At 43.9% G+C, this 24,096-nt stretch overlaps 1 protein-coding gene across 2 annotated transcripts in view; it reads right to left on the bottom strand.

Annotated features, from left to right (window-relative positions):
• Positions 1-24,096, bottom strand: part of SPRED2 (sprouty related EVH1 domain containing 2) — a 68,350-nt gene that overhangs the window by 31,183 nt on the left and 13,071 nt on the right. The window contains exon 1 of one of the 2 annotated variants that reach the window (XM_072857372.1): positions 8,791-9,058. The exons of the other annotated variant lie outside the window; for it this stretch is intronic. Coding sequence (XP_072713473.1) covers positions 8,791-8,807 — 17 coding nt within the window. The 5' untranslated portion in view covers positions 8,808-9,058. Of the gene's footprint in view, positions 1-8,790; positions 9,059-24,096 lie in introns of those variants that run through there. 2 annotated transcript variants of the gene reach the window in all.

A 24,096-nucleotide genomic window follows, 5' to 3' on the forward strand; every position in this document is an offset into this window, starting at 1 on the left:
CAGACTCCAAGCTAAAACGGGTTGTCCCCATCCCAGAGCTGCTGGGAAATACCCAAATTAGCTTTTCTGTCCTCACGCTGCCACTGAGTCCTGGCTCGGTGCAACCCATCATGTGTTTAAGACATCGATTAATCCAGTGACTGCTCAGCAACAGTGCTGACAGCTGTGACACCCTCACAGGGAGGTCACCACAGCATCGTTAGAAGTCAACCACGCACCACCACGGCACTGTTGGCTGGAGAGCTGCCGAGACACCCACCAGTGCCGCAAGGGCAAAGGTGCCGCAGGGCACTCAAACCTGGGCAAAACTGGGAACATCAACGGGGGCTAAGAAAAAGGACGTGCAAAGAGAATTGCCCAGGAATTGTCCATCTCCAGGTCACCAGGTGAGCTCACCAGGAGGAGGAAGCTCACCCATAGAGGGCTCTAAGAGGAGGTCTTTCAAAACAACAGGTATCATGCTTTAGGGCAAGAAATTCCTCCTTGAGGAAAGCTCTGTATCTGGACATTTTCCCAGCATCCTGTACAACATGACAAGAGAACGGGTCCTTTCTATCCAAAATTAGAAGCAGCGGTAGCTTTCTTCATCCTGCACCAGGTAAAACTGCCTCTTGTTTTCAGACATTATTTTTGCATCACTTCTGTAATCCAAGTGCTAATACTTGATGTCTGAGTCCCCCTTTCTCCAATATGACCAGATTTTATTTAATACCTAAGCAAGCAGCCACACGGATCCTACTTGAAGGCAGTTTTGAGGACAGACCAAGGGAGGCACCAAGCACCTTCTGGGCAGAGGCTTTTGGGACTAGCTAATCTCTTCTGCCGCTAGACAGATCTCACAAAACACATGCTGCAATTTTCCCTTTGCTGGCTTTATTTTATGAATACACCAACTTTCTCACTGGACCTACATGATGAAGGCAGTACACAGATGCTTAAGGTTCATCCCCTACTGCTCTGAGAACTTTGCACTGGCTCATAAAAAGTTTTTCAGCATACTCAGATACACGGCCTGTACCGCAGCTGACTACACAAGGCATTCACAGAACTGAGAAACAAAATTTTTAAGAATATTTTTGCTCTTGAGTCCTTAAAACAGTATCCTGGTACAGGAAAGAGGGCAAGTGTGTCTATAAACAGACCCAGTTACCTTTCTATTTTCTAATGAAAACCCATTTCTAGAAAGTTGCCCATTTCAGTGGCAACTTTCATCTCTTGGCTTCCTGATACTCAGAATTAAGCAAAATACTTCAGCTAATTTCCTACTGGGCAAAAATTGAGCTGCTTCCATCCAATTTTTGCTTTCTTCTCTGTACCTTTCCCATACGGTCTATAAGGATTAGCAATTAACAGATAAAGAAAAAAGAAAGCCAACTATATGTTTCTATACAGTTCTCCTGTTCCCCAAGGATCCTTTCTGGACTTATTTTTAACTCTTCTCACTTCTGGGGAACTCCCATTAAATTTCAAGCTCTCTTCTGAAATCGGAGCCGCTCAATACAACCTTCCTTCCCATCCTCCCGCAAAAGTCATCCACACATACTGCTTCTCCTTCCACACTTGAAAATTGCCACCAGCAATACAGCTTCCTGCCGGATTTACCATTCACTTTTACGGCAGCAGCCGGACCCTTTGGCTGTCCCAAAAGTAATGTCGTCTTCAGTTACTCTGCTGCAGGAATCATCCACTTAAAATTAAGAAAGCAGCAGCTACTCAGTACTTTGTGATTTCTACCAATTATTTGCATGTTTCCATCACCTCTTGGTGATTTCTCTAGGCTCGTAATTACATTTGAATGCTAGCGGATGCCTACACATTAAATTTAGCTCCCTTGACTACTATCCCTGCCCATTATAATCACAATCTAGTGGGGCACAGAGCCATATGGTTTTCATCTTCATATCCACACTGATACCATGACCTATGGCTCTTACAACCCCTGCCACCAAGGCCACTGATTTCACCCACGTGCCAAGAGAACACCATATAAACTGCATTTCCCCCATCTTGAAGAGCTACCTCCTTAAATATATCAAGCCAGAAAACCTAGTTTCCATCCCCCTACCAAGGAGACCTCTGCTCCTCTATTAGAAAAGGACCTTGTCCAGCAGAAGGGTTCACCTTTGGCAAGGTAAGCAGAGCTCTGGCTCTGTTAACGTAATCCCTTGGCACACTTTCCTGCACGATCAAAAGTCACCAGTGACGTCCCCATCCCCGCTCCCACGAGACGCCAGCCACAGGCGCACGTTCCCCAACACGCAACCTACACCAAGGGACTTAGGAAAAAAATAAAGAAGGAAAGACAAAAAGGTGTTTAAGGCTTCTTAGGGCTTGACATCTTGGTTTAGTCACTGGACTAGGACTCAAAAGCTGCACGTTGAATTTCCAAGGCTACGCACCGCGTCCTTCAGTTTTGTATGTCAAAATCTTGCCTGCTGTTTCCATCCGCAAGCCTAGAATAGGCAATGCTTCTTTCCCTCATGTCAGTGTTGATAAATACTTGTAGGGTACTTAAATATTTCAGGTCCATATAAGGACCTTGCTTCCTTAGTGTAAAAGCTGTTTATTTTCTTTGCTATTTAATTTTACGTGACTGCACTGAGGCTCTGGCTTGCTGCAAGTGCTCAAAATCCTCCAGAGTGAAGGAGCGACCTGCAAATCCCATGTGCAAGTCACTGCTGAAACCCTGGTGCACTGAAGCAGCGAAACAACCACGTTCAAGTCATCCACCTGCACTTTTATCACAGCAACTGTGCAATTTGACTATTCCAGGAGAAATGGGTAATGAGGTATGTGAAAATATTTGGTCCGTTACCATTAATGAGATACCAGTTGCCTCTGAGATTAGACAACACAAGCCTTTCATATAGTTAAAAATGAAACAGCTAAAAAAACCCCACAGCAGCCTTAGTTCCCCTTGGCTTCTTAAACTTTAAGACGGCTCTAATTGTCGGGTTTATTGCCTACGTGCTATGCGTTTCATGCAAACTATTCTTAATTACGCTCTTAAACGGAATACTTTGCTATCTTAACCCTACAGATTTGTCTTCAACAGCCTTAAAAGCTTGGGAATAAAGTATCTGCAGGGATTACCCAGCTGCATGGCAGCCGGCCAGTGTGTTCCTGGGCTGCTTCAGGTTGTTCGTCTGCCCCACCCAGAGCAAAAAACCATAATGAACTTGGGGAGTAAAGGTAGCGCAGAAAACCACGTGCTGTTTTTATTGGAAGGAAAAGAGCTTTAAAAATTATAGCTCGTGGGTGTGCATATATATACATATAAATATATTAAAAAGAGTGCATGTATAATTGCTACTCAGAAGGATATTGAGAATTTTCCTAAACAAGAAGTGACTGATTACCTTTGCGATAACTGAACCACGGTTGCATTACCTATAGCCTAACTTTTACAAAGCATTTGCGTCTAAGAGACAGGCGACGTTTAAGGCGGATAAAAAAGTGCTTTCCTCCAGCATGCACAAACCACATTGTAAAACGCAGCTGACACCATCCAGCGCTCTCCGACATGAGCCACATCACTTACAGCAACTGCACCGCAGCGAAACCAATAGGGGACAAAGCCCTGAGCCTTGTTGTACGCCTGGCGTGGGCTTAACGCTGCAATCCCACATCCAGGACTAAACAGCAAATAATTCTTTCGTTAGGTAAGGCTTTAGTTTTGCCAGTGTCTTTGTAAAAGGAGGGTCGCAGCTGAAGTCCACAGGTCCCTTCCACCAGCCGCTCTTCTTTTCCACTTTGCTTCAAAACGCAGCAACTGCAAATACCATGACTGAGATGTCTTGCAGCTAAAAATCCCGAGTGGAAAAAGAAAAAAAAAAAAAAAGGAAAAAAAAAAGTCCAACCCACCACATTTACTACTTTCCTTTGAGCCACATTTAGCATCTAAAACACTTCCCAGACACCTTCCGTAATTCAATAATATTTTTCCTCTAGCCAGGCTAGTTGACCAAAATATAAACTTATAATAAACTTCCACACAAGTGCTGCCATATGGCACTTCAGTATTTTCCGTCCTTCTCAACTTTCCAGCTTGCAAGGCCAGGAGAGATTCAGGTCTCGGAGAGAAAGGTAATTGCATATAATGGGTTTCAAAAACATGGACTGCTGTCTTTAATGCATCAGCATTCCCAGATCCCAGAATTCAGGGAAGAGCCAAAATAACAGCAGGAGGCTGCTAATGCAACAGCAGCAGAGGTCGGGCTGTTCAGCTGAACTGAACCGCCGACACCGAGTGCTTAAACACAATTTAAATCATTTGGATCCATGCAAATTTAACTTCATGATTACTGGGACATAACCTGTCTTTGGCTAAGTGGGATGTATTTCACGGTGCTCTTACTTTGCCCTCCATGCCCAGCAACTGATAGCTGGAGTTAAAGCCATCCAGCTCTGCCCTGGTGATAACTGGAAATCATATTGCAAGGCTCCTCTCTGGAGTTCATCCTGCAGCCGGAAAGCAGTAGCATTTTGATGGAAGTCATGAAAAACTGCTATTTCTGGAGTCCTGCTTTCTTGATCTGGTGCTTGGTTCATGAACCTTCTAGCAAAGGTGAAATATCTGCAGATTATAACTAGCATTTTCTTCTTCAAAACCCTAGCTTATCACTTTGTCAGAAAGAAAACTTCTGAGTGCACGGACTCACAGCAAAATAAAGTTGGTATTTCGATACCACCTAGATTTCCAGCAGATTTGAAACTTTTTCATTAAATACCAGCATGAAAATGCCATCTGCACCACTCTGGTCAGACCCAACATTAAAACGGAGCCTGTATAAAACCATGGAAAACCTCCCAAAAGTTTTCCTTGCTCTCACCTCTGCATCACACCAGGAACAAAGAACCACCCTATCTGTAACCCATCTCTAGTACAGCAAATTTGCAACCTATATTTTTCTCTCTTTCAAATCCAATACTGCCAGAATAAAAAGGTGTTCTGAGAAATTTTGCTTTTTGCCTGGTCAGAGTAAATACAAGACAGTTCAATCTCCACATGCCTTGCTCAGCGCTGCTGGCTGAATTCTGCAGTACGGCTGTCCTGGGGCACCTCACCTTAAACCAATATGAACCTTATAAGCTCAGTTTCAGGACATTTCTCTCTCTCTTGACAAAACGAGAAAACTTTGTTGGCATTTAGCATTTGCTCCCAGCCTCCCTCTGAAAATGGAAAGGAGTTTTATCTTCCAACTCCCCAGTTCACACCTGGCTGCTGAACTGAGCTCGGCAGCATGTGTTCAGCTTCTACACTGACCATTTCATGAAAAAAAGGAAAAAAATATTATATTAACTCCAAGAACACCGTTAGCTGCACCAACGCAGAAGGTGGAAGAGGAAAAACCTGCCCTGAAGGAAGCACTTGTGTAGGATTTGGAAATCACCGCTGGTAAGTTATAAGACACACAGAGTCCTACCTGCACATCCCATGAAGTGCCCCAGAGGAGTAGTTTTGCACGAAAGGTTATTCACTGCTGGGGGTTTTCCTGCTGGCTGAGCGCTGCCCAAAATCTTGTTGCGTACAGCAAAAAACCCCCAACCCGGCAGGGTGATCACTGCGATGGACTGTGAGGGGCCGGCATGCGGCAGGGATGCTCGAAGGCTTCAGCGCCTTCAACCCTCAAAAGCTTGTCTTCTTATAGGACACATGGCCTCACGTAAGCAGCACAGCTCCGGGAGGCTGGGGCAAACCCAAAGTAGTACCTTTTGATTTTATTTTTCATTCCTTGATGCCTTTCTGGCTCTACAGCAGCCCCAAAGGCAGAATAAAGAAGGGCCAGGTCCTCCGTGGCTGGGCTATGCCCCTTCCCCAGCAAGCCTGGGTTGGCTCCCAGCCCTGCAGTCCATCCAAAAAGCCTCCATAAAAAAGATTAATAGCAGTTTTGTTTGTTTGTTTTCTCAGAAGGAAAAGGACTTCTCAAAAAACCAAGACACCTGCAACAATCCAGCCACCCGCCTCCACATCTCCCTTAAACACCGAGGCAAGGACGAACAAAGGAACCCTTTCACCAAAACGTTTGTTAAACATTTAAGGCTGATTTTATTGAGTTTACAACAAACAGCTCTATCCTAACTTGCTCAAATGGGATTTCATAATCCCATAATTATTTCAGATCCTTCCAGGAAGTACATGGAAAACTCATTTTTTAAATATTTATATATATAAAACACACATACATAATATATATATAATGTAGAGATGAAATTTTTCTTTTATAGATATTAATTTCTTTTATATAAAAATGTTTTTAATTTTTTTTTTTTAAATTACACATGCAAAAGCATCACCTTCTGCCACAAGAGTAACTCTCGTGGCGCATTTTTACTATGAAATGTCCCAACTAAACGGGATGCACCAAACTAGGGGACAAGAGCAGTTTTCTGCTGCAGACGGGGCCCTTGGCCCTCGCTCCTTATGGATCTGATGTTAAAAACCAGCAGGGTTTGGTGCAGGCAGGGTAACACAACTGATATTCAAACAGCTGCAGGATTGGCTAAACCCATTTTTTTGGCCACCATAGCCTCTCCTCCTGCGCCCAGCTTGCCCAGCGATCCCTACAAAGCACTGCACATGTGGGCAAAACCCCAAACGAACTGGCAAGCAGCTTTTCAGGGGAAAAAGCAGGCTTGCAAACATTCTGACGGGCAAGCGAAGATCCACCCACTGATGCAGCTCACACGCATGGATTTTCAGGGGTCTCCCCAGAAAGTAGCTTACTACACACACAATAGTGAATTAAAATAAAACTCTAACTGCATCAGGGGCAGATTAATTTACTACTTGTGGCCATACTGAAGCATCTATGTAACATATTGTTGAAATTGTGTTAGAGCTATCGAAATCCACAGCAAATCTTGCTACAAAAATAATCAAAAAGTTTTGTGTCTTTTTCTCTAAAAGACAGCCATGACACCACTGGGATGCACACTAACGACAAAACTTTTAATGAGCAATCATTTAATGAAACCTCTTAAACAAAAATCACAGCAAGCCTCCATCTCAATGGAAATTGAGTTACCTCCAGGCCAGCCTCCTTGCAGCTTTGCATGGTGGCTGCTTTCTCAGTGATTGCAAATTACAGGTTTGGGGTTTATTAAAAAAAACACAAAAAACTTTTTTTTTCAAATTTGTTTAATGGATTCTGTTTAATGGATCAATAAATCATTATAGCTGCACATGATGGTATGTCTTGGAAAGTTGTAAGGAGCAGCAAAACAACAAAAAGATCAGTTTAATAAGATAATGCGTTTGAATAATTTACCCTGCAGCTCATGAAGCCGGCATGCAGTACAGGCAAGAGCTACACACTCAAGTCGTCCTATTTTCGTGCAAGGGTACAAACACGGTACTAACAGATTTCAAGGAAAGCTAATTAGTATTATCATTTACTGTAATGAGAACGGAAGTTGTTATTGCATGACAGATGGTATTTGTTTTATGTCACATGCAAGATAAGCAAAAAGCGCATAAGAGCTTAGCCAGCCAAACAGGTAGTTGCATGAGATCTGCATCCTGAATTGATTTTCTCCCCTCTCCCCCTGAAAAAAAGCCACAACCAAGTTCCTAATTTTTTTCTAACATACGCTGACCATAAACACTCCGTTACTGTTATCCTATGTTAGCCAATGAATGGTGAGAATTAGCAAAAATAAGAAATAAAACTAACAAGCACAGCAACTGTATTCCAGCTTTAGAAGTTTTATCGCCCTCCTTATTTTGTAAAATGACACTAGAGATTTGATACCACTTGCCAAAAATTACGGAGGAATGTAATGGAGAAATCTATTCAATTCACAAGACGACGGGATTTCCACATGACCCTCTTCCCCATCCATGAGTTTCTGCTGTCACGCCGTAGACAGCCGTGATGCCCATGATGCCACCAAACGCGCTGGCCAGACAAGGTATCCGGTTACACCCGTATAATATCACATTTTGCAGATTAAGTGCTACCCGTCCTAACGCAGTTGTATTAAAGCATGAGGGAAAATAATGCAAGGTGTGCTTATCTTCAGCTACAGAATCAATGATACTCCGGAACACAAAAATGATTATGTATGCACACACACATATGCATAGTATTTCTGAAATATTCAAAGTTTACAAAGAAAAGAAGAAAACCAGAAATTGCTCACCCTAAGCAATTTGCGTTTTGCCCCCACTCTCCTCCATTTTGATGAGTGAAGAATACAACTATATTTATCCCTCCGTAAACATCCTCCCTGACACGTACGATACAACTACAAAGGCTAGCCAATATTTTGCAAATATATATATAAAAAAATTCTGTGACTCAATTCCAGCTGAATTTATTTCAGAGGAGGGGGGGGAAGGGAATAAGCAGGATAACTGTGGTCTTAAATATAAAGCGTTTTTATCTTTTGCCAGGTAAATGCACTTAAAAAAAATAACACATTCTTATCTACATCAAAGCCAGCATGCCCACAGAGTTTGCCTTCCACCTCTCTTTATCCCCCCCCAACCCCAACAAGCATCCGTGGAGAGGGACATCAAGGGAAGCAGCTTCCCAGGTAGCACCTATTTTCCTCTCGGTACTTGAGAGAGGGTGCACGTTAAACCATTACTTCTGAAACAAATTTGTATGTAATCATAAAAGAAAGCCTGTGTTTCCCAGAAGTAGTCATACATATTCACTGATAAATTATATGATAATTTAGAAAAGATTCAGAAGGGCTGTGGGGGCAGATGGGGGGGCGGCAGCAGAAAAAAAAAAGTTAAAAAAAAAAGAAATTATACACAGCAAGAGCACACACACATACCTGCTCGGGGCTGCCATTTCCTCTACATTTTACACCCCGATTGCTCTGTTTTACCATCATTGCCACTGCCAGCCTCCTGATAAAACGGATTGGCGTTGGCCGCCCCGCGTCCCAGCTGGCTGCTGCCAAGCAAGCGGCTTCCCCTCATGCGTGATTCAGTCTCCTTGAGGGATGTGCTGCATTGTACCGGGTGAGTCATCCCAGAGGTATTCTGCGTATTACAGCCCTGGCCGGACCATTACTCATTCGCAACATCCTCCCAGCTCGGAGAGCACAACCACACGCACCCACCAAAGATCCTTGCTTCCCCACCCCGGTTATAGGCTGGAAAAAAAATAAAATAATTACAATACAACCACCATAAACTAATAACGGGGGTGTTTAGCAGCGGCTGACGGAGCAAACGCGCTGCTGAGAGGTTGCACCAGACCAGCGGGCACGTCATCCGCTCACCCAGGACTGCAAACAGGTCCAAAGTTGAAAGCGGGCGTCATCTCCTCCGGTAACCCCGGCTGCACTTTATTCCCCAAAAGCTGCTAACGCAGCACTGGGACCAAGGGTCCAAACAACTCAACAGGCTTGGGGGAAGCATTCACCCTCCTGACATGCCTGTCTCCATTATAGCTTTTAACAGGATTTTAAATATTTCCAGTTTGCAACAAGTTGGTATTTACAGATATCAGCTATAGGTCGTTGTATGCCATACCTTTGCAGGCAGCCCACGGAGCTGAAGTGCTAACACAGCAACATCCCTACGCAAGAACTTCGTTTCGGGCAGTTGGTCTCAAGCGTTCCCTTGCTGCTCAAGAACTTTCATAACCGTTTTAACTCCTCACTCAGCCAATGTGTCCCCCCCGCAAAGTTATATGTTCACCCCTAAATGCCCTCTCATGTTTTTAAAGCAGAAATGTTGCTCAAGAACTGCTTCGGCACCAACAAGAATAAAAATTGTGACACTGGGGCTCTGAAAGCAGCTTCTAAAAATACTTGACCGCTTTCTGAACTAATCTATGCTGATGATTAGGCAGGAGGGGGGAAGAAAGCTAATTTAAGTGTTCCCAGGCTCAGCTGCTTCTGCCTTCCTTAAATCCAAACTGTTTTAACCTCAGTTTGGGGCAAAAATCCCTTTTTCCCAGGACGGCGAACAGTGGCCGAGGTGATGCTGCCTGAAAGCATCCTTTAGGAAAGCTGCATCTAATAACCTAAAATGACACACGCTCTTACAAACTTCAAGCTTGGACCACGGAAACACCGAGCTTGAGACCAGCGAGGCTTGAACCCAGTTTCAGCACGTAGACAGCAGGCTGCACGGAGGATGATGAGGACATCCCGAGTCGCCGCGACAGAAGCATTTGTTTGCTGCTTCTCTCCAGCATCCAGCGAGCCCCGTGTGCGGGTGTAGCTGCAGGCACCTATTTGCAGCTTGACTGGATTTTGTCACGACAATGGAATCAAGCTACCGTCCAAAGCCACGCTGAAGGCAACAGGCAGCATTTTAAGTTTGTCATAGTGGGATCAAGTGACAGCTGCGTTTACCCTATTTCAATACACAACATAAAAAGGTCCTTAATTTAATGGGCAAAGGGTACTCCGTTTTGGCAGAAGTGCATTTGCGGCCAGTGAGTAACTCATTAGCCAGTCAGAGCATCGTGCTATCCAAGTAATAAAAAAAAAAAAGGTGGTTTTGTTTGTTTTTTTTTTTTTTAATATTAATTGCATATCCCCAGTCCACAACTCGTCCTACCCAGACACGCCAGGCTTTGCTGCCTTGCTTTCCTCTTCAAGCTCTGCAGCAGCACTGCTTTTACCCTCAAATGCTTAACACAGCACCCACCAGCTCTGTCCCAGCTATCTCCAGCAAGAAATCAGCACACAAGTCCAAAGCAACGTCAGCCAGAAAAATTAAAGAAAGATTTCTGTCCCTTTTTGCTGCAAGTCCGGTTTCTAAAGTTTTTCTCCTGAGGGATGGAGGAAGATGAAATTAGCCTCCCAGTGTAAGACAAAACTATCTTTGAATAAGCTGTGTTGTAATCATGTTTTCGAAACAAGAGCTCGAGCAGTTACATCTCCCCAAAGCTTCCCTGTTTTCTTGCCTTCCCACCGCTCCACAGAGCAGCCCATCGGTCCTCTTAGAAACTCAAAGCACAGCACACAGTGAGACTCAGGGCTGAGCACTGACGTAAGGCGGCTTACGGAGGAACAGCATTAACAAACATGATTCCAGCATTACAAATCAAAAGATGGGTTTACACAGACAAGCCATCCCACCATAAAGCTAACAAAATTTTGTAGCTGCTGCAGGGTAGTCCTCGGCTCATGTGGCTGGGTTGAGCCATGACTTGGGTATTTTCTGCAAAGTCACCTGTTTGCTGGTGTGCTGGGATCAGGGGCATGTAGGGAGAAATGTTCTGCATGTGAAAATACAAGAGACAGAAAAGCTCTCTGTTACAAACATTACAGCGTGCTCCATCCATATGTATGCAACTGAAGCAAGTCATGCCCTGACTCTCCATCTATGCTAAGAAGCTGTTGCATCAGTCAAGAAGAACCACCACCACCTAATTCAGCTGGCTTCAAGCCCTGCTCCCAAGGGTCTTCTCCAAAGGGAAGTGGATATCAAGTCACTGGATAGCTGTGAGCATCAAATGAATCACTGGTTGGGCTCTTGCTTTTGCAAATGTTCTTTAAACTTAAGGCTAAGCTAACAAACCTCAACTCCAGGGTTAGCAATGCTGCTGCACTTTTTATTATTGTTATTATTATTCCCCTTAAATATTGCCCTGTCCAGTACACCTTAGCACACCCATCCCTACTAGCTTGGTGCTACAGTGAAATATCCTCCAAAGCTTTTGTTCATTTCCTAGCTTGGACTGGTGAGTGGCTGCTCTAATACATGAACATTTTCCCCAGTTTCCAGCGGGGTGCACGCTGCTACAGGGTTTTTGCTATTAAAAATCTAAAGTAAACATTGCAACTGGAGAGCCAACAAGGCGGTGGATCTGCTTTCCGCTGCCTGCTGGCCAACTATAAGCACGGTTCAAAGAGCCGAGACTGTGGTTGGAGCAAGAGGAGCCCGTTTTCACAGCAGCTGCTGGAGTATTTGTGATGAAGAGAATGAAATTCAGTCACCTTGTTAATGCCAGTTGTATTAATGGGTTGAACTTCTGCAGCACAACATTAACACAGCGCACAGGACCAAGCCCTGACAGCTTGTGAACAAGGCAAAAAAGATGTTTCAGCACAATTTTGGTGCAGCGTACGCTTCCGGGTATCTGCAGCCCCAAGTCCATATAGGACACTCTGAAAACTCGTTATGTCTCATCATCTGGGAACACCAGGCAACCTACCTTAGGTGTAGTATTCAAGATTTGCTATAGCAATATCGCCTAAACATTGCTTACTGTGCCCTGTGAGGGGTAAAGAAGGTTGTTTTTCTCTATTTTTGCTTTAATTAAAGAAAAAAAAAACAACCACCAAAAACCCACACAAAACCAACCAAACAACAAAACCACAAACAAACAACCAAACGAAACACTTCATAGACATGGTCAGTGCAGCTTTTTGCCCAGCATTTCAGAGATACCCATTTCATTCATGCTGTCCATCCTGACCACAAAGTTTTCTTGAATACAGCGTTCATTCAAGTCACGTTGTAGGGAAGAGCTGGAAGTATAGCAGAAATTGGAAAAAGGGCAGAAATGCTGATCCTTAGGAATGACTTCAAACTTTTTATGATGGGAGACAGATGGTCCCTAAAAGCCTGTGTGGAAGCAGTTCTGGTCATGGCACAGCTCGATTCTGCTTATGCATTTCTCAATATAGTCTTCACCCAGATGTCGAGCATCACTGAGCATGATGCTTTCCTAACACAAATGCACCCCAGGTACTCCAGTAAAACTAAGAAAAAAGGAAAGCTGCAGTATTTAATCTCTTGTAGACATCATCTGATCCGAAACAAGAGAGGATCCATCCCTTCTTCTTTTTGCTGTTGGCTCCGGCAAGCTGCAAGCCACTAGCACGGTACGAGCATCTTGCCATTAACGCCTGGCAGCAATTGCTTTGCAGGTCAGGGCCCAGGCCAGGAGGCCATCATCCCAGCTGGACTAGTGCAGGTGTCCTTTTGGCACCCGATCACTACATATAGTACAATCCCTGGTCCTAGCGAAGGCACAACCTATTTATAAATTACAGAGATGCTAAATGAGCGTGGCAAGTTGGAGGCAGCATTTCTTTGCCATTAGAAACTGTGCAAACCAAGGCAACTCTTGATATATCGGTTTAAAAAGTCCATCTGACAGCTTGCAACAACCATTTTTCTTTTCTGGGTGTTTTAAAGCTTAGGCCTTGGACAGACATGTCATTGTCATAGATGAATGGACCTATGCACATATGGATGACAATAAAAAACGATCCCAGTATAGATGGGCATTTCCATCCAGGATGCAGAAAGGTTCTGGGTGGAGGCCATGTGGATTTAATCTTCCTGCAGACACATCAAAGGAAAGCCACTGAGAGCGTCTTACTCTACTCCAAATAAACATCCATGACCAGAAGAGAGGTTACACAAATGACATGCACCGAGCTCCTCCATGCCGGAAAAGCCTCGTTTGCTTTTCTTCTAATTAAACCCTTCCTCCATAGCTCCTAATTGATACCTGGACAAACAGCTGTAGTACACTCCAGGAAATCCAACCCTGTACTTTGCACTCATGTAACATGGACTCTATCGTCACAGGGCAGGCTGCAAATTTTGATTTTCTTGATTAAAAAAACTGGTATAAAAAAAAAAGCTGGTATAAAAAAAAAGCTAGTAAAACCCCAAGACCTTCCTCCTTTCTGTTTTTTTGTGCTTTAATACTTAGTTGAAAGGAGAGGTGCTTTTGATGTCCTGCCTGTCCACAGTTTGCAGCTGAATTTGCATTTTTCTTGAACCACTATTGGTATCTCCTAGATCGGCCAGATGGCAGAGCTCAACCACCCAAAGAGCTCCTTGCCTCTGCAAGCAAGATCAATCACTGCTGTGGATGGATTCATACCTCTGACCCCTTGAGAAAACTGATCGCTCCTAACACAGGTTGAAGATCTTGACTTGGCCGATTGTTCCTAAATCAAGCTTTTGTTTCATCTCAGCTTTAATCTAGACTGTCTAATCTAACAGATGCTTCACTCCAGTTTATCTGCAACACATCTCAACTGATGAAAAATCCACAACATTCCTAAAAAAAGAAAACAACTTTTTTTTTTTTAAAGTGTGAATCTTTTAACTTCTAACCATTGCATCTTTGCTTTTGCTTTCTGTAGGAGAAAAATTTTTCCTGTGCAAGTACTCCCAGACTAATTATGTGTACCCCAGACCATGTATATCCAGTTTCTGGTCTTCTCCAATTTCTCCTTTCTAGATTTCAAATCACTCTTGCTGCTCTTTCTGAGGGTTGGCGCTATCTTTCACAAAGCCCTCATGCCAGGACTCAATACTTCATGCTAAAAGCACCTGCAAAGGCAGCAAGATACAGCAGACCACAAGGCAAGTGCCATGATACGATAACCTTTATCCACCTACGTTTCTAAATCCACTGAAAACTTTCATAAAACAGTGTGGACCAGCTCCAAGCTCATACATTCGAGCTGATGTTGACTGCATCTCCCTGTTTTGCTGGGGACTGACTTACTTAATCTGACCAGCTTAAATTTTCAAGATTGCTCTGCGTCTCCTCTAAGTGTTAGTAAAACATTATCTTGCCCTTAAAACGTACCTTGTCCAGCTCTTCCCACTGCTCTTGGGAACAAGCTGCTATTTTATAGCCTTAAAGGAAGATGTTTAACGCTTATGACTCTGCCTTGATTTTTAGTAGTGTGGGAATTATTTTATTGTTAATTTAGGGTACCGATCCTTGCAGTCTGCCTCTTTTGGAGCACAGAAATGCTACAGGGCAGGTTTCTCCTCCTGCATAGAGTATGCCTGCCCTGTATCTGGATGCCTGCCATTAACTATCGCACAGCTTTCTGATGTTACTATTTAAATCCTATAGTGACCAGAGATTTCTCACCAATACCTTTGGTTTCCTGCAGCCAACTGTGCGCATCTCCCAACCTCTCCTTTGTTCTCGCTGCAGCCAGCTTTCCTGTTTACATCTCTGCCGCCGCTTCCCTTGCAAAGCAGAAGGGCTTTGGAAAAAGCACAAACAAACAAGCGTTTCCTCAAGCTGCAGGCAGTTGTGTGCCTCTCTTCCTACCACCATCCTTTGCCCGGTCACAAGTGTCACTTGCATTTAACGGCTTATATTTCCTGTGCTCTGTTTTAATAGGAAGATCTTTTAAATGCTAGAAGATACGGTGGTGTGAAGTGCCCACTGAATATATCACTGGCAAGAGCAATTTTGTTCACATACGGCAGAGAAGTCAATCAGTGGAGATCACTCAGGGTCATCCCATATTCTCATTCTGACGGGTAAGGATGAGTTGTTCGAGGTGCTGCACATTCGTGTTTTCATGCCAATTCCTTTCAAAAAGGTTAAGTTTTAGGTATGTCTGCTTTAGGTATGTCTGGTCTAGGTTAAGTTTTACGTAAGTTTAGGCATGTTGGTGTCCTCTGGCATATCTGAAGGTGACTGAAGCCTCCCATGGTCTTTCCTTTGAGCAGCGTAGATGGTGAAGGAGCTTCTCATTCTGTTCCCGTCAGGGTTTTTGGGGCAGTCAGTATCAGCTGGGAGCTGCAATCTCAAATCTTCTGGATTTAATCACGGAATACCAGAACATCAATGCCCCACACAAGACCAAAAAAACTGCTAAGCTTAGAAAATATCTAGTAATAGCTTATGCAAGTCTATTCATTTAACAGGCCACAACACCCTGTTTAAGCACTCTGTTTAAAAACATCAAAAACCGAATACTGAAGAAAGGCAACATTATCTTCTTGCTGAAGATCTGCAAGAAGAAAATATTTACCCTTTATCTTTGGGCAAAGCCCCATCTATAACTTGCCCACCCCCAATAAATTAAGGTAATGTCTAGAAGGGAGGAAGAAGATATACCCTGATTTTTTTTCCAACTTCCCGCTTGTTCTTCACTGTCTCAAGCTGTGTTACAACCACTCTACGCACGTTCAGCAGATGATAATGGAACCACAAGCATTTATCTCAATCCAAAACAGCTTCTTTTTTTTCCTCCCCTTAAACTCAGATTTAACTAGGGTTTTAATTCCTGTTTATCAAGGATGCAAAATTGACAGGATGGGACGTCGAAGGATAAGCGTGCACTTCTACTAACTTGGTTTTCTTTTCCCTTAAGGCAGTTTCATCCAGTTATATTATGAGTCTCTGGCTTCCTTGCTTAGGATTTACCTGCCTCTGCCGCTATGTCCACTAGTACCTTGGAGCAGGAGAAATTTTAGAAAAGAGCAGCCTTGGTCTGAAGATGGGTCTCCGCTGCATTCGTGCAAAGGAAGGTCAGCTCTACACCCAGCACTCCAGCTCGGCTCCCAGACAAGATGGTGGTGGAAGCACAACGTGCCAAGACTGCCCTGCAAGGCCTTGTTGTCCACTAGAAATTAATATTCAGAGAAAACAGCAACGGTGTTTCAGCATGCTAAGGGAGAGAAATACGCACATACTGCCCAAAAGCAAGTTGAATGCGAGCTTTGCTAAACAATTTGCACCGTGATGGAAAATCACAAGTTGTCGTCTGCAACAAAACCCCCCCCAAAATCTCAAAAAGACCAACATATCCCCCCCAAGCCTTTCTGAGTCTGATCAAGTGCTACTTCCAATATTAATTTGCAAGGTGGGGCAAGGGGCAATTCAAAAGGTTATGCCTTGAAGGACCTGCAAACTGCTGCTTTGTCCAGGGATGCCTTTTTGTTAATGTTAAACCCCATGATGAGGCAGGTGCTCAACCCATGTTTCCTCCACCGTGGGGACAGCCCTGGAGGAGCCACCACGCCAATGCTGTGAAGATGCTGCGGATATCAATGCAATCCAGCGTGTGCCATGGAAACGAGGTGGTGCCAGCAGTAGCATTGAGTTATGGGCAGTGTTAACAGACCCAGCTTCAGCAGATTCAGTGATGGAGTCAGATGATGACAGCTCCATCTGAAATAGAAAGCCGAGATGGAAAGCCAGCTACTCGTCCCAATCCAGTGCTCTCCCTTGGAGATGCATGGATGATGCACAGCATCAGTTTTGAGGTAGAAGGGAGAAACCGCATCCTTGCTTCAGCCTGTCCAGATGCGACTGGGCTGTAACGAGTCCATGGAGAACCTGGGAGTTGAGTCCCCATCCACCACGTGCATGCATGCACGTTTTAGGAGGAATATTTTTAAATGCACATATTTAATGCATGTATTTAAAAACTGAGCTGAGATTAGCTAAAAGTAACAAAAGTTAGTAGTGTAGCGGCTGAAAATATTGCCTCCATCCCTTTATAACAAGGCAATGCAAGGGTTGGACATGCAAAACGGGCACTCTTCTGTTGACTAACAGCCAACGCTCGCCTTGCATACATCTTCCTGCTAATAAGTTAGGTGGAAAACTGTGGCAGTCTCAAAACAAGCTCTAGACGTAGCAGCATCCCTCTTCGAGGAGTCTAGGTAACACTTGCACAGGAGACTTCCAGATGCACTTACAACCAAATAAATGAAGTTTAGCTGAAACAATGCTTCGCCAAAACCAACACAAAGACAGTGACCTCTGGAATTTGGGGCTACTTGAAGATGTCCTAAAGGATGCCATCGACTAAGTCATACAAAAGGTACTTTAACCCCTGGCAGTGATTCATCTAGATATTTTTTCTAGCAAAAAGCCTTATTACTGAGGGAGAGTTTCCTATTATTTGCAGGAAAATTCAGAAGAGAACAAGTAGATACTAATTTGTTAGAGAGACAGATAAACATGTACAGGAAATACTTCTATGAAGGTCCTGATCCTCTGAAGATTAATAATCTACAGTACTGGAGACAAAACCATGACACTGAGGAAATAAGCAAACTATAAAAACAGGAAGAAGTGGAAGGTTGGTTTTTTTTATGTTATTTTGAGGGGATATTTGTTTTTTTGAAGCTTAAGATACCAGCAAAAGCCTCCATCTGCAGGTCACACTATTCTCTATACAAAAGCAGCTGCAGAGAGTTTCCTCACCCAGGTCCCCAAAGCTGTCAGTCTGAGGAGGCCATCCTGCACATTACGGATTAGCTGCCTCCCTAGCCAACACTGTTATTCAGTTTTCACCTCATTTAAAGCCATTACAAGCCACTGAAAGGGCTGTCACTGTGTGGACAATGTTCCGTAGGTGATACCAATAAACCGACTTATTTTGCTGTTGCAATTTCCCCCACAGCCACAGAACAAAGGTGCTCCTTCTAGATTCATATTTTGGTATATTTACTGTAATACTCAATATTAAGGTAGTACTTGCTGGAAACGAAGGGGTTTGCCACAAACAGAAACTATCAAGAAAAGCTGTTCTGGACTCTCCTGTCCTGGTTTTTGTTCAAATGAAAATAAAACTACCACCGCCGTGAATTACAGTCCCTCCAAGGCTGCAGTGGGGATGTGCCAAGGCCAACCACTGCTTCTGCAGCAACTTGGTGGCACAACTATTTTCAGACCATTGCAAGTCACCGAAGCTGAACAGACACCACCGCTTTGTCCAGAGGCACTAACCTTTTCTTCCATCTCAGAAACGTCTCATGCAAACTCACAGTGGCATCACAAGGAGCCCTTGGACTCGTGTCATGTCATATATATAAGTTACCTTACTTAAGTGAGTCAGGCTGAGGCACAGTGCTGCCCACCAGGGGTCTTCTGCTATTAGAGGTGGGGAAAGTAGGGATGGGGACACCACATCAATTTATCCTCATTCAGAAACTTTGAAGCAACTTCTCTACCTCTTTCTTGCAAAAGCCTGCAAGAAATTTAGATCATTCCCATTGCAACCAATGCTACGCACATGTACTAAATGCCACCCTAAGAGCTGAATTAAGCTCACATCTGTCTGCAAAATTCCCAGAGTGTGGAAAGCCATCAGTACAGAAATTAGGTTTAACTTAACCTGAAAAAAAGGTTTAAATATTTATGCTTCTAATATGTTCTCATCACTTCGCTCTTTAGTACCATATATACTTGAATTATTTTTTTCCACTGGAAGTGATCCCTTTGAACGAGAGCATTCATCGCTTAGGAAATATAATTAAATTTCCACGTCAGTTAGCAGATGTTAGTTAACTATGGGGGGGAAATGATCCATATTAAAAAAAGCAAGTGCAATACTATCAACCCAGCTTTCCACTTGGATATGACCTCTACCACAACTGCAATGAAGACCTAGATGCTATTTGTATGCTTATTACATGGAACATTTGTATAAACACATATCAAATATTAAGCATTTGCTATTTGTCTGATGCAGAATAACCAAGCCATGTATTTTCTGGTTTTGTATGTATCAACTAGGAGAGCGACCAACTATAACAACAAGAATGGTCAATTAAATTGCAGTAAAAACAGAGAAGCAAAGATCTGACTCTGAAACAATTTAAAATTTCAGTTCACACAAATTATTCCTGTCTAGAGAAATGCCAATGTTGCTACAGTGGCACAGAAAACATTGACATGCTCCCCAATGACGAGGCATAAGCAGAGGTCTATGCTCAAAAGCCCACCTGAGCCAGCCAGGCTAGCTAGTGGGTACCTGCCTGATGCCAATTCACATTCCCTTTTCAAGCGATTACTTACGTTAAAATCCTGCCGAATTGCTGCACATCCAAGTAGACCAGCTGTTAATCTTTTCTAATTTTTGTTTTTGTCTCCCACATGTGTCAGCGTACCAGGGTTTTGAGCAATGAAATGTTTTACACCACCTCGTAGCTCCTTGCGTTAACTGATGGTATTGGTAATTAAACAACCCGCATCAATTACAAACAGAAATTGGAATAACAACAACAGACACAGACAGAGCCCTGGAGCACCGGCTTCTAGGAAATCACTATCAAGAGCGCTGTTAAAGTTCACGCTCTCTGGCTAATTAAGTATTTTAGGTGGTGGTGAGAAGCTGCTGTATACTGTGCTCGCCAAGGCTCCCCATGCTTCACACCCTGAAATGTCACCCAGAAATGTAATTTCAACCCTGAGAAGACACCCAGATATTCTGGCTTCACCCCTTCTTTGCTCTAGATGAAGGTACGAGCTACCAAAAAAGCCTGGACCACGCTTCCACAAAAACACCAAACTTTGACTCCTGCCATCAAGTGTGAGCAAATCAGCAAAATACAACAGTCTATTTTTCTCCATCCTCTGCCAATACCCAACAGACACTTGCAGGAGTCATAGATTGGCTCTTCAAGGCATATAAAAACAGTATGAAATAACAAAAAAGCACAATAAATGATGGGTGCCTTGTCTGAAGCAGCCTTCCAAGCTTTGGCAGCCCTGGTTACGGAGCATGCAGTGCACAAGGACAGCTGTAAGCCAGCTGATGCTGAAAGCATCGAACATCTCTTCTTCTGGGGCACCTCATGGCTTCTTGGCTTTGCACAGCTCTGGCTGCATGAGGCGTTTTTGCCTTATCCATTAAATCAACCAGCGTCTGAGGTCCATGGGTACTTCAGCAAGTCAGAGATGCATGCCAATGACATCAGAAATAAAATAAAAAATAATAATAAAAAACCCAAGCAGCTTTAAAAATTTCCATGGCACTTACAGACTGTGGACTCTCATGCCAGCCAAGGTAGCAACGGAGAAGGCTGGGCTCTGGTGCCAGGGACCCCAGACGCCCATCATGCCTGTGATGACCAGCTGTTGCCAGTATGGAGGATGGTACGGGGACTATTTAAAAAATCCCGCTCCTGGACAGTGCTCAGGACTTCCTTGTGACCCTCTGCCAAGCAAGCTGCATTGCGAGCTCAAAGTGGCTCCTCGCTTGCTTTCCTGAAACCCTGCTGTGAAATGGGCACGGATGGCTCTTACGAGCCCAGCGGCGCCCATGCCATTTCCCAACAGCAGATTTTATTGACTTTAATCTGCTAACATCTGGCAATGCAATAACCCACATCCACGGGCTGCTGAAGGTGTACATCCCAGTTAGATTTGTAAGGCTAAAATTAAGCTTTTCTTTTGATATGGAGTAATTTTTGCTTGGTGTCCCAGTGCTTGTTCAGGCAGGCTTTCTATTTGCCTGGGGCAAGCATGCTCTTCAAGCTTAATTAGGTCATATCCCAGGCTAAAGAATTTAATGGTTAATTGAAACATTGCACCAACCTATGGTGTGCTCTGCATGTCTCAGGCCTCACATGGTGGAAGTCCAAGGGTGAGAGAGCAGCTTGGGGCGGGGAGAAGGTTTCATTTTAGCCAAAAGGAAGAACACATTCAGCACATTGACTAGCTAAAGAAATAAAAATAAAATAAAAAGCCACTCTGCCACAATCCTGCTCCACGACATGGGCAGACTAACTGTGTTACGCCTGATCCATAACACAGAGGAGCGCTAAATGGCAAAAAGCATTCACAAAACCAGAGCTACAGCCATAGACAACGTAAGCCAAGACCACTGTGCTACACAATGCGGAGAAAAAGCCTGCGCAATGCTTGCAGCTCCCAAAACCGTGCAGCTCCCATGCATGTCTGCACCAACAGGCTGAGGGAGCCCGTCACAAACCTTATTCTCAAACTGTCGCAACCATGGGGCGCAACCAAAGGCATGGCCTCACAGAGGCTGCCACCCGCGCTTGGGCAGGAGACCGTATCTGCAAGCCACCTCCTGGTCACCAAACACATGGGAAATACCTTCTTATATAAGAACGTTTCTTGCAAGCTTATATATCCCTGTGCCAGGTTGTTGTGTGTTTCTGTATGAAAAACCACAAAGACCAATCTCAGAGAGACTTTTTCTATGTCTGCACACATTTGATGGGAGGGAAGACGGTAACCACCTTCTGACCTTTACAACAAGCCACTCTTGACAAAATTAAGGCTATCCTGCAGAGGGAAGTTACCACATACAGAAGCAAGTATCTTCCTTCAGCACAAAAGAGGTTAGTATATTTACCATTTTAATTAGATCATGAATGACAGAGGCATATTCCTGGAAAAAAAGTTCCTGTATCCAAGATGTTCCAAAATAAAATGAATATACAGAGACTGGATTTTAGCCTTTAAGTATTTCCTTCCCCATATTAAGGTCTGTGACTTTCTGAAGTTAAATATAAAATAGCAAGAATGTGTACAAGCTGTGAACATGCACAACCTTTCAACTTCTTTTATTCAATTAAGCAAATAAACTCTTGCACAGCAGCGTTCACGTTCCCTGCAACACAGTACCTTCCAAGAAGCCACATTTTCCCCTCTCTCCAGTCTTGAGTTTTCTCTGGGTTTTAAAAATTTACCTTTGCTGTCAAGGGAGTTTCTAAATCCCTTTTATGAATTATACAGCAAGACATGCCTGCGCCAGGTGCTCAGCCAGGCACATTCCTGTTGGAGCCATCCAAGGAAAACCCCGCTTGGTTTTCTGCCATCTCACCAACCTAGGGCATCTCAGGCAATCTATAGGTAGGACTTTCCTGGAGCTTAAAATCCTGGAGAAAAGGATTTTAAAATTCCGGAGTTTTTTTTCTGTCCAGAATTTGAAGCTAAACATCAAATCAGCAAAACAACCCAATGGATTACTTCCTTTCATTGATGAAGAGTTATCATTTTCACGTGTCTTGAAATGCATGATGTAACAGGAAAATTCACCTATGGATTGAAGAAAACCTTTCTGCATTTTCTGTACTTGTTGCAGGAGACCTTGAGCATAGCTGTAGGCACTGGACAGTTTTCTCCTAACACAACACCGCTTCTGTAAAACACGGCACGGTTCCCTTTATCGTTTGCTTTGCACCGTGGACTTCCACGCCACGCGCCTTTCCTCACCAACCACAGCTATCCGTCATGCTTCAATCGCCTCTCCCTGGCTATTTACTTAAGGCTGGGTATGGCCAGGAATTCCTTTGCGTAACAAAATGTACAAACGTGCTTTTATACGGTGCATTTCAGTGCTGGAAAGTGCTCTCAAGGAGTTTCCCTCTTCTGTCCTGAGGAGCTCATTTTGCTCAGAAGTTCAGGGAGCAGCAGAAGTTTATTGCCGACAAAAGTCACATGCAGAAGTAGAGGAAAGGGGCTGAGTATTTATTCCTTCCACCTAAGGAAATGACAGCTTAAAAGAGTGGTTGGGTTATTAGTTACTGGGAGCCTCTTTCAATTAAAGAACTAGATAAACCCAAAGCATGCCTCTCACTTGGGCTATTTTGCAAATAGGTGCTCAGCGTGACCTTGTGCTCCCCACTGCTAACATTACAGCAATTTTTTAGCAATCACTGCCAAGCAGATGCATAAAACTGCTGTCATTGTACCACCAGAGTCGCCTGAAGCTGCACTGGCATCGCACATCTGGGTGACATCGAGTGTGCAAGGCGATGAGGATGAGCCTGAACTAGCAGCTGGGGTTGAAGCCAACAGCACGTCCCCCACTATCCTGCCACGCTGCTGGGCATCTGCACTCTGCCAGGAGCCAGAAAATAAGACATGATACTACACTTAATGGGTAAGAAAAAAGCCAGGTGCTCTGTACCTGATAAGAAACAAGCCTCTGAATGATAACCCAAGGAAGATGCACACCATCTGATGCTGGAAGATACTGTCTGCAGACACGGAGAAGGTTCACTTCTGCTGGTCTAAGAAAAATACAGTAACCACCTTCCCGTGCCCCTTGTAGCAAGGGGTGACCCAGCTGGCCCAGGTTCACTTTGTGGAAAGTTTATAAAACCACAAACTGGAATGAATCAGCACAAAAAACATTAGTACTTTTTCTGCTGACCCGTCACCAATTAAGTCAACAAATTTCTCTGCCATCCCATCCTTCCCTTCTCTCCCCACTGCTCCCATTACATGCAGGGATGTTTACTTCCATATACACTGCAAAAAAATCCAGTACTGACCATACTCAAAAGCAACGTTGGTAGCTATCACCAAGTATTTTTTAATGCATCCTAATATTTGGACTGTCACTTTCATAAAAAGATGAGAGAGGACGTGAAGGACCTCTCTTTGATACTTGGTTCATAGCTGAAGGCCAGCCAACATCAACCATCTGAAGAGACAACCTCTCCCAGGCACAGCTATGTTCCCTGCAACCACCAGCAGCAGTTTTCAGCTAGATCCCTGGAAGTCCATTGAATAAGTCCTTTATAGCATTAATTGCAACAAACAGCGTATGCTATATATTGTCTCCAACTGTTCCACAGACAACGGGTCAGAGACAACAGATCCAGAAGCCCCTCGC

This window comes from Ciconia boyciana, chromosome 3 (assembly GCF_034638445.1).
Source record: "Ciconia boyciana chromosome 3, ASM3463844v1, whole genome shotgun sequence".
Classification (NCBI taxonomy): Eukaryota; Metazoa; Chordata; class Aves; order Ciconiiformes; family Ciconiidae; genus Ciconia; species Ciconia boyciana.